We start from the raw sequence: 16371 nt of genomic DNA, 5'->3' as shown, positions 1-16371 counted from the left end.
GCAGTGTTGGATCATTGCCTGTTGATGCTGATCGTTCCTTTACCACAGAACTCATCTGGTTCTATCGAAGTTCATTCTCTGTTGGGATAATGGTCGGAGGGAAGTCGGGGCCAGTCACTGGTGATCTGAAGACATCTAGTTGGTGGGCTATAAAAGTATTACATAGCAGGCAACAGCATACAATTGAGTTCACTGGCTGTTTTCCCCTAAAATCAAATCCCCTTGAGGTATACATCGGACTTCCCACATTACCCACCAAGTATATCCAGTTCCCTGAGCAAAAGCAATCCCACGAGTGGGTTTGCCTTTACCTGAAGCAGGAATAACCCAGACTGTCTTCCCCAGCAAATTCTTCATATGCACCATGGGAACTTTGTCCCCCTCTACAATATGTAAAAGTTCTGACTGGGCTGGACCAGCCCTGTTGGCAGATCCTCTGGTGTTGACCAACCAGGTGGCCTTTGGGAAGTGTGTCCCCCAGTGCTTGAAAGTTCCACCACCCATTGCTCTCGGTGTAGTTTTAACAGCCCATTGTACTGTTCAGTTTTCCCAGGGGTTGGTGCATGGTAGGTGTTGTGATGTACCCACTCAATACCATGCTTTTTGGCCCAAATGTCTATAAGGTTATTCCGGAAATGAGTCCCATTGTCTGAGTCAGTCCTCTCTGGGGTGCCATGCTGCCACAAAATCTGTTTCTCAAGGCCCAGGATGGTGTTCCGGGCAGTGGCATGGGGCACAGCGTATGTTTCCAGCCACCCGGTGGTTGCTTCCACCATGGTAAGCACATGGCGCTTGCCTTGGCAGGTTGGTGGCAGTGTGATATAGTCAATCTGCCAGGCCTCCCCATATTTATACTTCAACTATCGTCCTCCATACCAAAGAGGCTTTAACCATTTGGCTTGCTTAATTGCAGGATGTTTCACAGTCATGAATAACCTGGGCAATAGTGTCCATTGTTAAGTCCCCCCCTTGATCATGAGCCCATCTGTATGTTTATTTCTGCCCTGATGGCCTTAAGTGTCATGGGCCCTCCGGGCCAAAAATAATTCACCCTTATGTTGTCAATCTAAGTCCCTCTGAGCCACTTCAATCTTAGGAGCTTTATCCATTTGTTGTTTGTTTTGGTGTTCCTCAGTGGCCCAACTCCTAGGTACATGGGCATCTACATGGCATACCTTCACCACCAAGTTTGCACCCAGGCAGCGATGTCTTGCCACATTGCAGCAGCCCAGATGGGTTTACCTCTGCGTTGCCAGTTGCTCTGCTTCTCTTGCTGCAACCACCCCCACAGGGCATTTGCCACCATCCATGAGTCAGTATAAAGTACTGGCCACTTTTCTTGTTCAGCAATATACACGGCCAGCTGGATGGCTTTCACCTCGGCAAACCAACTCGATTCACCCTCTCCTTCAGCAATTGCTGCAACTTATTGTTGAGGACTCCATACAGCAGCCTTCCATCTCCGATGCTTTCCCACAATAGGACAGGACCCATCAGTAAACAAGGCATACTGTTTTTCACTTTCTGACAGTTTATTATATGGTGGGGCCCCTTCAGCGCGCATCACCTCCTCCTCTGGTGACATTCCAAAATCTTTGCCCTCTGGCCAGTCCATGATGACTTCTAGAATGCCTGGACAACTGGGAATTCCTACTCAAGCTCATTGTGTAATTAGTGCAGCCTACTTACTCCATGTAGCATTGGTTGCATGATGTGTGGAGGAGACCCTGCCTTTGAACATCCAGCCCAGCACGGGCAGCCGGGGTGCCAGGAGGAGCTGTGCTTCAGTGCCAATCACTTCTGAAGCAGCTCGAACCCCTTCATAGGCTGCCAGTATCTCTTTCTCAGTTGGGGTATAGCTGGCCTTAGATCCTTTGTATCCCCGACTCCAAAAGCCGGGGGGTCGACCTCGAGTCTCCCCTGGAGCTTTCTGCCAGAGGCTCCAGGTAGGACCATTCTCCCCAGCCGCAGTGTATAGTACATTTTTTTACATCTGGCCAGGTCCGGACTGGTCCAAGAGCTACTGCATGAACTATCTCGCGTTTAATTTGCTCAAAGGCTTGTTGTTGTTCAGCACCCCATTTAAAATAATTTTTCTTCTGGGTCACATGATAGAGAGGGCTTACAATCGAACTGTAATTTAGGATGTTCATTCTCCAGAACCCCACAGCACCCAAGAAAGCTTGCGTTTCTTCCTTATTAGTTGGTGGAGACATTGCTGTTACCTTATTGATCATATCTGTGGAGATCTGGTGACGTCCGTCTTGCCATTTTATTCCCAGAAATTGAATCTCCTGTGCAGGTCCCTTGACCTTACTCCATTTTATGGCAAAACCGGCTTTCAGCAGGATTTGGATTATTTTCCTCCCTTTCTCAAAGACTTCTTCCGCTGTATCGCCCTGCACAATAATGTCATCAATGTATTGCAGGTGTTCTGGAGCTTGCCCCTGTTCCAGTGCAGTCTGGATCAGTCCATGGCAAATGGTAGGGCTGTGTTTCCACCCCTGGGGCAGTCGGTTCCACGTGTACTGGATGCCCCTCCAAGTAAAAGCAAACTGTGGCCTGCACTCTGCTGCCAAAGGAATGGAGAAAAATGCATTGGCAATATCAATCGTGGCATACCACTTGGCTGCCTTTGACTCTAGTTCATACTGAAGTTCTAGCATGTCCGGTACGGCAGCACTCAATGGTGGTGTGACTTCATTCAGGCCACGATAGTCTACTGTTAGTCTCCACTATCCATTAGGCTTTCGCACTGGCCATATGGGGCTATTAAAGGGCGAGCGGGTCCTGCTGATCACTCCCTGACTCTCCAGTCTACGGATCAGCTGATGGATGGGAATCAGGGAGTCCCGGTTGGTGAGATATTGCCGCTGGTGCACTGTTGTGGTCGTGATTGGCGTTTGTTGTTCTTTGACCTTCAGCAACTCCACAACAGAAGGATCCTCTGAGAGACCAGGCAAGGTGGACAGCTGCTCAATTTCCTCAGTCTCCAAAGCAGCAATACCAAAAGCCCATCAGTACCGTTTTGGGTCTTTGAAGTACCCTCTCCTGAGGTAGTCTATGGTGAGGATGCATGGAGCCTCTGGACCAGTCACAATAGGGTGCTTTTGCCATTCCCTCCCAGTCAGGCTGATTTCAGCCTCCAGCACAGTCAACTCTTGGGATCCTCCTGTCACTCCAGAAATATAGATGGGTTCCACCCCTTGACAGCTTGATGGCATCAGGGTACACTGTGCACCGGTATCTACTAGAGCCTTATACTTCTGTGGGACTGATGTGCCAGGCCACCTGATCCACGCAGTCCAGTAAATCCGATTGTTCCCTACCTCCACCTGGCTGGAGGCAGGGCCCCTCTAATAGTCATCACAACGTTGGACACTTAGGTCTTGTAGAAAGGGATTGTTCTTCTTTATCACAGGAGCTGGAGTAAAATCAGCTCTTCCACTCCATCTGGGAACCTGCTCACCAGAGACTGAAGCTGCAGCTTTTGTGGGATGAACATCCTTGACCTTTGTTCTCCTCTTCAATTCACGTACCCATTCCTCCAAAGCTGAAGTAGGTTTTCCATCACACTTCGTCATGCCTTCTCCATGATCCCTCAGGTAAAACCATAGAGTGGCCCATGATGTATACCTTCTGTATCTTCTCTCTTGAACCGTAGGATGCCTTTTGTTAACAGCTGAGACGTGTGTTGGTACACGTGAGGAGCTGGATAGATCAGATAGATCGTCCCTCAATTGTCTGAGGTCCTGGGACAGTTTTTCCACAACTGAGATGAGGGAGGGGGTGAGATTGTCTTCGAACTCTCGGAGTTTATGAACCATTTCATCCACTGTTAGTGGTACTATGTCATTCCAGGTTACTGTTGCCAATGAATGGGCATATGATGACGGTGCATTCCGTGTAAGTTTTCGCCACATGGGTCGTGTACATTCGACTTCATCTGGGTCTATGGGTGTATCCCCGTTATTCAGCTTGATGTGATAGATCATTTCTACAATGTCTGAGTCCCTCAGAGACTGGATGCCTTTCTCTAAAGTAGTCCACTTGGCCAAACGAATCATGACATCATCCTCATATGGAAACCTTTCTTTCACAGCCGCCAAGAGCTGCTCCAGAGGCTGAGGGACTTTTTCTCTCTTGCAATTGCTTTGTCAGTTCCCCCTTCTCTAGCAAGTGATCCCAGCTGCTTGGCTTCTGTACCTTCTAGTTTGTGACCGTCAGCCCCATTGTCCCAGCATCGGCGTAACCAGGTGATGATGTGCTCCCCTGGTTGACGGGTAAAATCTTTTTGCATATTCTGTAGCTTGGTTGAGGTCCGAGGTCAAGAAGTTACCTCTGCTTCTTCTTCGTCATGTGATGATGACTCCTGATTAGACGCTGTAAACGGTCTGGGAGGGGTAGGGTGGGGAGAGTAACAGAACGTCTCCTTCACAGGTTGACCACCCGAGAAGGAGAAAAAAGATGTGTAATTGCTAAGCACTTCTATTATATACCTCCCAAAGTATAAAGGTGGTGACTACACTCGGATCATAAGCCAGATCAGTTTCATAATCAATGATTCTATTGTATTACAAGTCATTACCATGAAGTACAATGAGACAAGAACCTTAGCCCAAGCCCCCCACCTGATAAACACACAGCAAATACCAGATGGAAGTAAGGTATGACATACTGAAACTGTGAGATCAGGAATAACAACTTTGAGAGCCAATAAATCAGCATTGTGACAAGTGACTATTAATCTGAAACAATGAATGCTTATCACAAATATGATTAGACACACTCCAGTCAGATCTGTCGTTATCTCAACCTTTCCAGCCCCACCTTGGGTGCCAAAAAGAACTGTCGTGGTTTAAGTGCAGTCAGTAACCCACACAGCCTGCTCCCTCACTCCCCCCCTTTCTCCCCCCCCTCCCCGCTCCCGGAGGGACAGGGAGGAGAATCGAAAGAATGTAACTCCCACAGGCTGAGATCAGAACAGCCCAGTAACTAAGGTATAACACAAACCACTGCTCCTACCACCAGTAATAATAATGATAAGGGAAATAACAAGGGAAGAGAATACAATACCACTCGTTGATACCCAGCCCGACCAAGCAGTGGACTAGCTCTTCCGGGTAACTCTCAATTACACCTTGGCCATGACGTGCTGTGGTATGGAATACCTCTTTGGCTAGTTTGGGTCAGGTGTCCTGTCTCTGCTTCCTCCTGGCTTCCCCTCCTCCCTGGCAAAGCATGAGACTCAGAATGTTCTTGGCCAGACTAAACATTTGAGCAGTAACTAAAAACATAGGTGTTATCAGTGCTGTTCCCAGGCCAAAAGTCAAAAACACAGCGCTGAAGCAGCAACTAAAAAGGAGAAAAAATGACTGCTACTGCTGAACCCAGGACACCAAACAAACAAATAATCGCCAAACAACGAAAGTTGCAATACTTTACTAGTATCTCACCCATACAGCTGTATTAATAAACTGATTCAGAATAGAGAGTAGACCAGGAAGCTTCTATTCTCTTTTACTATGTTGAGCTCCATGCAGCTTTCAGAATGCTGTAAGATGTTCCTATCTTGGGAGGAATTCAGTGCCCCCCTGGGAATACGAAATGAATGTTTCAAAGGTAGCTAGAAAGCCATATCTGCTTGTTGAGGAAAGGCACGAAAGAGGTAGTAATTAAACAAGGCGTGGGGGTCTTGCCGTGCTTAGGCAAAAAGCTGTTTATTTTGCTTGTCCCCTTTGGCACAATACAAAGGTTCTCTCATGTTTTTAAGACCTACTTAGACGCGACTTATGTCTTCTTTATGTTTCCTTAATGTATTTAGTTTTGCAGCTTTGGGGGTTTTGTTGTTACGTGTTTGATAGCTGGGTAAAACTATGGTAATCTTCCAGAAATTAAGCAATTTTTTTCACGTGAAATAACTTGGCACTCAAAATGGATGAGCACCTGTCATTTGTTGGCTTTCAGCTACAAGATTAAATTAGCTTTACAGGGTGTTAAATGAGCTTAGAAGATGTTTTATTGGACCATAAACTGAATGCGTCTGAAGGTAGGGAAATTATGTTGCCAATAGGATGACCAGGTTCTTAGAAAAGAAGGAAGATTTTTTTTTAATAGTCTCACATCTGGAGAAAGGTTACCAGTGCTTCATTCAAGGTTTGGCAGACAATGAAGATAGTAGAAGGAACCAATCAGTGATCATCTCCCCACCCTTCACCTCCAGAAGGCCTGTAGGAACATCCCAACACCAAAACTGTCTCAAAAATCACAAGTCTTTAATATATTGAGAACTTTTTTGTCTCCTGGTGTTTAGGAGTCACTTCTGTTTTATTCCCTCTTCCTCCTCCCCTTGTAGTCTTGATTGTCTTAGTAAATGCATTAAAAGAAACCCAAAGATTGCTGCAGAACCTCATGACTTTGGGAAGCAGAGTTTTCAGAAAAAAATCACAATATGGTGAGTGTTTAGCACTTGCCATGTGTGAAGAAAAGATTATATTTAGTAACATTGGTCATTTGGCTGGAAGAGGAAGGAACAGAAAAGAAAGGAAGGGCACATATTCCTTTATATGACAGGTCTGGTTTTATAACACTGCAGTTTTTCCATGAAACCCTTTATACCCTTTCTTAAATTGAAGGATAGATTCTAGACCCAGTGATGTTGCACCTCCTGTTTGACAGAGGCACGTAGGAACATGTGGTGGCCTCATAGGAAGGCTTTTCCAAGCTTGAACATTTAAACACGCCAGCACACCAACTTGCACTAATAACTGTAAGTCAGTGTACAGCTTCAGGGATTAATGAATAGAAACTGCTGTGCTGGACTGTGGCTTGTGTGGGGAGCAGTACCCCAGTACACAGGAATCATGCTGGATGAATGGGTGAAGATAACTTGAGTTTTCTGTCTTATTTTCTGTCTTATTTTTCTATGACAGCCCTTTCTGTGGTCATCCTTAAAGCTGAAGGTCAAATTTCTGCTCCAAAATCTAGCTGTGACCTTTCGTTTCTGAAAGAAGGCCACATACCAGAGGGTCACAGGGAGCAAAGTGTGTAAGATTTTGGACATGGTGTTTTTGGTTTCCTCATACTCATCTTTAAACCTGGTCATGTCAGCAAAAGGCAAAATGCAGAGAGAATTTATGACTAACAGGCTTTCTTTGGTGAATCATTACTGGTTTTTTTTTGCCCTGTCTTTAAATTAGTATGATACCCATGGCCTATTTCTGCTGACTCCTGCTCAGAAAATCCAGGTTTCTTTAGTCTCTGATAATCCTGAAATTTGGAAAATGCGCTTTAAATCAGTCCCCCTGGGAGAACAGTTTGTCATGTTGCTTAGTGAGGAACTAATCATAAGAGTGACTCACCCTTGAATGGCATCATGCTTCACATACAAATAAAAGAAGCTGTCATGCAACTACAAAGATTCTGTGCTATTTTACTGTATTGTTTGCAGGAGTATCTCATCATCTGATGTGCAGAAATAAAAATCTAGATTTGATATATTTTTTGTTGTTGATTTTTGGGGGTACATTTTTAGTTCTTCACTGATTTGCAATTTAGTTTTTAATTGGTTAGTTAATGGTAAGCATATAATGTGCTTACTTTGCCATCCAAATTGTACCTTTGAAACTGCTCCAGAACAAATAGTGTGTTGTTGATTTTTGGGAGTGCATTTTTAGTTCTTCAGTGATTTGCAATTTAGTTTTTAATTGGTTAGTTAATGGTAAGCATATAACGTGCTTACTTTGCCATCCAAATCATACATTTGAAACTGCTCCAGAACAAATAGTGTGTTGTTTGTTTTTGTTGTTGTTTTTTTTTTTCCCCAGTGCTTTATTTTCAAGCAGAACACTTTTCCACTTAGTGGGTGTGTAGTGGGTGGTTAGGTTGGCTGGAAGGTCTAATACATAAAAAATTATGTCTTGCTGCTGTGGTTCTTCACAGTCTACCACCCATATAGAGTCATTCACACCTGTGGAATGTGGGACGAAAAGATCTCCACTCATGCATAACACTGGTAGTATTTTACTCCCACACTGACCATCTGTAAAAAATCCAGTGGAGAATTTGGTACTGTATTTCTAGTTTTGTTGAAGGCCCCGTGGTAGCTGAAGATTAATTCATGTTTAGGCCGGGTTGTTTGCCAGAGTTTGCATGTGGATTTTATAACACAGCTGGGACCAGATAGCCTGCCCATCATGTGCCTTAAATGACAGATCTTCCTTCCTTTTTTCCCATGTAAAATACGTGGTTATTGAAACCACTTGGAATAGTTTTGCTGGGAGAGCTACAGGAGGAACTCAAATGTCAGAACAGAATGTTCTGGGTTGGAAAACAAATCTTACATGCCTTACTATTCTTAAGTGGTAGCTTGTTTGGTTTTTTGAGGCAGGGGGTGTTTGGTTTGGGTTGTTTTTTTTTTCTTTTTTTGTTTTTTTTCCTGGTATGCCTGGGTTTTATATTCTTTTCTCCTTGTTTTTGAAAGTAATTAAGAGGCTTATAAATACATTCCAAAGCAAAAATACCCAAATGTATCAGTGGAAGAAGGCAAGAAATAAAAGTACGTAAATTCATATTTGGTGCAGTATTAGCTGCTCTCTTGGTTGTGATTCTGGGTTTCTTTATTTTTTATACACATGAACCAAGATATTTCCTTGAAGTCTAATGAATACATTCATCATTTTAGAGGGATAAGTGACAAGAGTCATAATATCTTCTCTGTTCTTCATTCCCTTATCTGCTAAATGCAAATATATAACATTTAATTGAAATAAAAGGCTGTAGCACAGATAAGCATAGGGGTATAAAGATGTTTATGTGTTTACCTGTGTGTTTAAAATTATTACTAACTGGGGAGACTAATGCAGTTAGACTGAGCCAAGTGCAGTTTTAGACAGCTGTATCATGATTTTCAGTGTTCTCTCTGCTACCTCAGTCCAGCACTGATGGGAGTTACTTTGTGGTTTTGTAACCAAACAAGGAAGACTCAGCTTTCTTCTTTTTTGCCTTTCCCCTCTCAAGACGGTCCCTTTCCCTGGGACCCCAGATTATCCATCTTTCAGCTAGTGAAGCCCTTTTTTTTGAATGTAAGTAACTGACTTTTTATTCTGTCTCTCTAGAGAAGCTGTTATTTGGTTCCACTAGGAGAGTGGGATAAAAGCAGGGTCATAGGATTTGCCGCTTGTTCATAATGGTACATGAAGTTACCCTGAGGAAAGGCTTTAGGGTTGTTCCCATCTTGCTGCCAGTTTTGATTTTGTTTCTTTCTTTTTACTCAAACATGATTCCACTCCTACTGAAATCACAGTTCTCTGCAGATCCAGTGAAGGCATTACCATTTTTCTTCTGTGTGAATTGCTGGGAGTTCCCGTAAGACTTTTTTTTTTTACTCCAGCTATTGTGTGATTAGGTTGTATTAAATGTGTTACCAGGTGGTAAAAAGGTTCCTCTAAGTACCCTTGGAAGTCATTGCTGCAGAGTTCGTGCCCTGTGTAGGTAATTTTCCAATTCCTGAGTTAAGCTGGGCCACTACCTAACATTTTGTTTCCGTATTTATTTCCCTCTTTCAGTGGAGGATCAGTGTGACATGGACCCTGCGCTGTTTAAGACAGCTTGACATAGGGAGATTAACTTAGTTAAATATTGAATGTACAGAGTCTCTCTGTAGGAATGGCTCCTGAGAACAGATTGTCTTGACAGTCTATCACAGTTATTTTTATGGCCATGTGTAAAATGAACGACTGCTCTTCTGCCAGCTGACATTGATTCTGGGTGATAACTGTACTTGGTTTTATTGATAGGCACAAGGGAATAAAAACCAAAAGGGGACAGATTTAGATTAGATATTAGGAGTAAGTTCTTCAATATGAGGGTAGTGTTCAACGCCAGGTTGGACAGGACTTTGAGCAACCTGGTCTAGTGGAAGATGTCCCTGTCCATGGCAGGGGGGGGTTGGAACTATTATGATCTTTAAGGTCCCTTCCAACCCAAACCATTCTGTGATGCTGTGAAAATATTCTGTTGTGTCCTTGTGTGGATGGCTTTGCAGTGCTAATAGAAGTAGAGATTTGGAGAAGAGGAGAAGGCAGATTATTTCTGTCTGAAGCTGCAGATGTGACAGAACAAACATCTGCATGTGTGTTAAATAAGCTGAATAACTGAGTTTGTAGTCGAGGGTTCCTCATATACTTGTGGCTAGATATATGCCTAGGTGTTGGGCATTGCCATTCTGAGTATCACTGTGTTCTGCAATGGAACTACATTCCTAACATACAGGAATCCCGCACTTCGTTTCTTCATAGAGGCTTTTGAAAAAACATTTGCTAGGGAAGGAATTGTAGTGGCTGATGTGATTCAGTCTCACAGCCAGCTGGCAGCGAGTTGTGTTTTAGAGGCTAGGCCCTTATGAGCTGAGAAGAACAAAATGATCCATCTGCTCACCCTGCTGTGGGTGTATTTGCATTCATAAGAAAGAAAACCAAAAAATGTGCTTATCCTAGGCTCTAGGCACCTTTTGGCAGTTATTCTAATAACACAGTTTAGAGTGATCATCAAAGCCAACAGTTTTTATCACAGAATTTTCTAACACGAAGAGCAGAAGTTAAACAAAATACCACTGTCTTCACAGGGTAGTGGTCTGGAAGAAGATACCTCATTTAACATTTTACGTTTCCAAATTCCAGTTAATAAAAAGATAAGCTTTTTAACAAACTCTGGATTCATGAAGGTTGGAAGAATTAAATTTCGGATGCTTCATTTAATATCCTGGAGGAAGCATCATTCTTATATAGAGAGATTGGTGGCTGCCATCTGGATGGGTGGTCTTTGATGATAAGGTACAAGATGCATTTACATTTTTCAACAAATATTTAACGTCTGTCAAGGAAGATTTGTCTTTGGTTGTTGTTGTTGTTGTTTTTGTTTTTTTCTTTGAAATTGGCTGCCATGGAGCTTTGTCTATTATTTGCTAAAATCAGTTCAGTTTCTCCCACGTAACTTCATCTGCTTCTCAGCCAGGAATAATTGGCTTGTAGTTCATAAAGATCATTCAAGGATAAGAGTGTATGGATGTTATCTCTCTGTTTATGGTGTCTTTTTGATACTCATTTGCCTCCTCTAGGATCCTTAGCATTAAAACAGTGCTATTTTAGGAAGAAAATCTGTCAGATGCCATATTATGTTTAAAGAGCATCCATGGCAATGTTCTCTGGTCGCTCTTATTTCCTATATGGAGCTCTCAGCAAATGCCGTATCTGATGGGTGCAGCAGTGCTGCATGCCTGTGTCCAGACAGATCCACAAGCCCATTTAAGCTTGTCATCTAGCTGTTAAGCTTGTTTTTATTTTATAGTATAAAATAACAAAAATAGATTATACTGACACCCTCCTCCAGTGAAATCTAAACCATACGTTTGTCTGCCTCCACACAGGAAAGGGATGATTTTATAGGCTCCATGAGAAAACTTGCAGGAGCTTTCGTGTACTCTGCTCGATTTGCTGCTAAATGGACAATCTCGGACTCCAGTGTAGTCACTGTAGTTCCTTTGGGAAACAGAGACGCTAAGAAGCAGTTGAGCACATCATTAACTGTTCTGCTGACAGCAGCTTTCATTTGGCAACACTGTTTTATGGGAGAAGAGGTGGAAATGCTTTTTAGTGCTAATATCTGTGATCCTAAATAGAAAATCTAGCTCTTGAAAAATTATCTGGCATTTACTTTGCAGGTTATGCCCACTGGAAGGGTCAGGTGTTAAATTCAGAAGAGCTTCATGAACTGTATGAAGGACTTAAGCTGAACAAGGTCAACCGGTACGATTATGTACTCACAGGTAAGAAGAGCTTGTTCCTTGGAGTTCCTATGGTATGTGAATAAAAGTAAAAGAATATGAATCACATCGCTCCTTATTCGAAACCAAGCAATTGCATTTTTCCCTCCTTTGATTCCTCCTGCAGTTTTGTCTGTGTATGAGTCTCAACTGCTCATGCTGTTTAGCTGGAAACAGCCAGTGTTTTCCAGCGTTTTAGGTAAATTGATAGCCTTGTATAGTTCACAGACTTGTACAGGCCAGTCATGTACAGACTTAATTAATGTTTTGGGAGTGTCTACTGAAAAAAAGGGTGAGGAATGTCAGAGTATTATTTTAAAACTTTTATTATGAAGACATGAGTTTAACCATTTCTCCTAAATGTGCAGGACTGGCACTCTCTAGTGCTATAGCATGATTTTATACACAAGTTGTCTGTCTTCCTTTTTTGTACTTGATCATTCTAGGGCAGTGCCTTGGATACAGACTAAACTGTAAGCACGGTTGGATTTTGGTTTTGACTTTTGTCATATCTCTTGATGTACTTCTTTTTCTTTTTTTTTTCCTTTTGTTACTGTGTAGGCCCTTTGAATGGATACAGTTCTGAAGGACATAATGACCATGCAGCGTTTTTCATTTGCTCGCCATTAGGCAAACAAATGTAGAAGTATTTCTGTATTTGCTTATAAATTCAGACAAAAATACTTATAAATATAGACAAAGAAAATTTCTTGTAGAATGTTTTATAGAAAGGAGAAATCCTATGTGCAGTTTTTATAAAAAATTACTTCTCATCTAATACCTGTTTCTCAAATGTAGATTACTGATTGGGTTTCACCTCAGTAAGTGCTGGCACCTAGTTTAGATTACAGTGTCAATATTTTATAGCTGTGAACAGGCACTTTTTAAAGGTAAACAGAAATATATTGCCAGACTTTATTGATTTATTGATTTAATTTCATCTCTACACATACAGGAAAGTGCTTCATTCACAGGGAAAACTTTTAAGTGTCTGGGTCATAACCCTAATAAAGCAGTCATTCTGTCTTGAAGGTTGTGGCATATCTGAAGAGTTATTATCAGTTCTTCAGGAAATAGCTCCAAAGTAAAGGAAACTAAACAGAAAACAGCCTGGATTAAGGTTAAGAAATCAATTTCAGCATAAATACATTCTTTGTGATTGAAAAATAGATGCACACCCTTTCTTTCCTCACAGCAACTCAGAGGGCATATTCCGGAAAAGCACGCTTTTGTATTGTAGGAGTTTCAGGAGATGTTAGTGTGTAAAATTTGTAAACTTTTAAGTTGATATAGTCTTTTTTTATTTTACTTTGAACTCTTTGAAGAGACTCACAACTCCTTTGCTGTCACAGTCTTACACTTTGCTGTCACAGTCTTACACTGGCAAAACAGAGGTAAGAAATTAAAAATGGTAGAAGGAAACCCAGTAATCTTCAGCAGAAAAAGTTTGGAGAAAAATAAAAGAAATATTTATTAATGTGCCTTTTCAAATAGGATTTGTGGGTAGATGGGTCAGTGTGTTCATGCTCATTTAAAAATATCTCATTTAAAAAAATAGCCATTTTCAGTATGGAAAAAAAGAAGGCATGGGTAGAAATGGCACTAGTTTCTTAAGATCTAATGAAAGTCAGTGGTTTAGTGTTCATTTGTGCTGTGGTCAGACTTATAATTCAGATTTTTTTTTCATTCAGCCAAAAGACAGATTTTTTATTTTTTTTTTCTATCACTATAGTGCACAACTGCACTTTGTACTTCTAACAGCCTGGATTTGATTGTTCAAACATGGAAAAAATATTGTCAGCAGGTGGGATTTGACTGTAATTGTATGTCTGATGGCTGTCAATATCTTGGCTGAAATTGAAATTATTATTTTTAGGCTGATTATACAAAATAACACTTTGTTAACTTCTGTAGCTGTTAATTAGTTGTAGATCTCCATGTATTTGTTTCACTTAGAGTAAAATACGCAAGGTGAGAAACTCCAAATCAGTGTAATTTTTTTCAAACACCTCTGTCAATAACATTAATCATTAATAAACATAATCTGGTTTGTTTTTTTTTCAGCCAGTCTACCATCACAGGTTATTGTAAAGAAAAATCTCTGCTTGGCTGTTTTGACTGATTAACAGTATTTCATAGACATTAGACAAAGCATTTTGTCAAAAACTTTTTGCATTTCTCTGCAATATCTAAGAATTGATCAAATTTGTGAGTTAAAAAAAAACATCTCCAAAATGTATTTAAAAATGTTAGTGGAGTCGACATTTCCAAGCTGAACATTTGAAGAAACTACCTTGCTAAAATTACTACTATTAAATGAACTAAAATCAATGAAAATCAAATTATTATTTAATAGATGTTGTAAATAAAACTAATGCATAAAATATAAAAAGAAGCATCTATAAAATAAAGAAACTAATGATGAAATAAGAGTATTGCGGTCCTAGCATTGTGATTAGGGCCTTGAGATACAAGAAAACTTATTTCCAGCTTATTTCATTGCTAAGCTTAAAAATAGGAATTTTATTGAGATATCAGCCATTGCTCTAAAATATTAAAGATTAATTCTCCATGGCATTAATGTGTTGGACCAACATTAATAATCAAAAAAACCTGTTTCAAACTACAGTACGTGAAAAGTATATGGAATTAAGAATATTTCTTATTTACTAGATGATAAACAGCACTGATTCAGACTGCTGTTTTGAAGAAAAGGCATGTTTTTTCCTTCAAGTCTGACCTGTTTGTGTATATAGTCAAGCATTTTGAAGTTGTATGAGCCCTTCTTATATAACATACTTGGTAAATGGATTTTTAAGGTTATATTTGTAGTTGTGCAAACACTGTCTCAATTTGTCTTCTACTTATTATTCCTGAATGAAATACTAAAATTTCTTTGTTCTAAAAATGCATCATTCAAGAATGGGAAGTATGCAACATTCCCATCCAGAGAAAAGAAAAAAAGTGTTTGTGAAAACGTAACTTCAGAAGTGTCTTTTTTTCCCCAAAGGGTATACAAGAGACACATCGTTTCTTGCAATGGTGGTGGACATTGTCCAGGAGTTGAAGCAACAGAATTCTAACCTAGTATATGGTAAGGATGTATATTATAATCCTTTCTGCTTCATCAGTGTACATGCCCATCATTTTAATGTTTTAGGATGAAAACCCTGGTCTGACATTACCAAGCATTTCACAACCATCTTGTACTCTGGTCTGGCTGAAGATGCGTTTCAGCATTGCTTAAGTGTTGAGGGAGTCAGGTTTTTATCTTTATGGTTTTATGCCTTTCAGAAATTTTCTTGCGTTGTGCTGTCCAAAGGAGAATGCACCTTGAGGACTGATTGGCTGTTATCAAAGAAAGACTTGTAAAATCCCAGCCAGTTGCTGCTGTTTGTAGTTCAGAGGCATAGCCTGTAACTGCTGATAGATCAAGCCTCTCCTTGTTTCCCAAGTCAGTCAACAGCAGGATAGGCTCTCTCATGTTATCCTGCTATGGTTTCATGTTGCATCCCGTAAGTGTCTTACTATGCCTTATAAGCTTCATAATTTAGCTTAAACTCTGAGGTTTATTTAACTCAACTCTGGAGCCCTCTGCTAAGATTGCCTAGGAGCACTCAAAGAGCAACAGACTCTAGCAACTGTTGTTGACGTGTCAAAGCAAACTTAAACCTGTGATAAAAGATTTTCCTCTTTCTTTCCTGAATCTTTGAGTGTTTCAGGACTTTTGAACATACCCAGCGTAGGCTTGAATTGAGCAAAACGTTTAGAGTGACAGGGCAAAGTCAGTGAGAATTTAGTGGGATATGAAGCTGTGAATGAAGGTTTGAGCCTGTCACCTTCAGGTTCTGTAAACTGCGGTCAGGAAATATCTAGAATGGTTTGCAGGATTTGCAAGGTGTCATACTGCACAGTGTGATATCTGACTTAACAAAGCAGAGTTCTCATTTAGAAAAATGTAGCAGAGAGATCTTCATGAATTCAGGGTTTGCTGCTTTTTAGCCCTTATTAACACTGTTGTATTGCCAGCTTTTCCGGAGCCTTGTACTAGTAAGTGAAAGCTAAAAACTGTTGGGAGTATGAGCAGAAAGAAACGTTTAGCTCTGTAGAACAGGAAGGAAGTGGTCAGAGGATGGGAACACAGCCAGGCTTCTAAGATCCTTTATATTTAAGAAATAGATTATAATGTAAGGAAATGTAATTCAAGGCCAGGTTGGACAGAGCCTTGGGTGACTTGGTTTAGTGTGAGGTGACCCTGCCTATGGCAGGGGGGTTGGAACTAGATGATCTTAAAGTCCTTTCCAACCATAACTATTCTATGATTATATGAAAATACTTTTAAAACGTAAAGTAAATTACCCTCTTTTTACCCATAGAAACTTCATTAAATACTGATCGAACCTTGATTTGATACTTTCCCATTTGTATTTCTTTTTTATCTTGCTAAAAGCTTTTTTTAACTTTTATTATAATGAACAATGTTCCTTTTTAACATACAAAGCTAGGCTGTTTCCATCTCCACTTTGAAACTGAGGGCATTCAGAGTATGT

General features: G+C 40.9%; 1 protein-coding gene across 1 annotated transcript in view; it reads left to right on the top strand.

The window, feature by feature from the left end:
- Nucleotides 1-16371, top strand: part of PDXK (pyridoxal kinase) — a 55574-nt gene that overhangs the window by 27898 nt on the left and 11305 nt on the right. The window contains exons 3-4 of the mRNA XM_061453463.1: nt 11720-11824; nt 14832-14915. Coding sequence (XP_061309447.1) covers nt 11720-11824; nt 14832-14915 — 189 coding nt within the window. The remainder of the gene's footprint in view (nt 1-11719; nt 11825-14831; nt 14916-16371) is intronic.

This window comes from Pezoporus flaviventris, unplaced genomic scaffold (genome assembly GCF_033815535.1).
Source record: "Pezoporus flaviventris isolate CSIRO_AGI_PZ_B2104156 unplaced genomic scaffold, CSIRO_AGI_Pfla_v1 ptg000015l, whole genome shotgun sequence".
Lineage (NCBI taxonomy): Eukaryota > Metazoa > Chordata > Aves > Psittaciformes > Psittacidae > Pezoporus > Pezoporus flaviventris.
The sequence above is the reverse complement of the archived record's forward strand: the minus strand, read 5'-3'. Positions and strand labels throughout refer to the sequence as shown.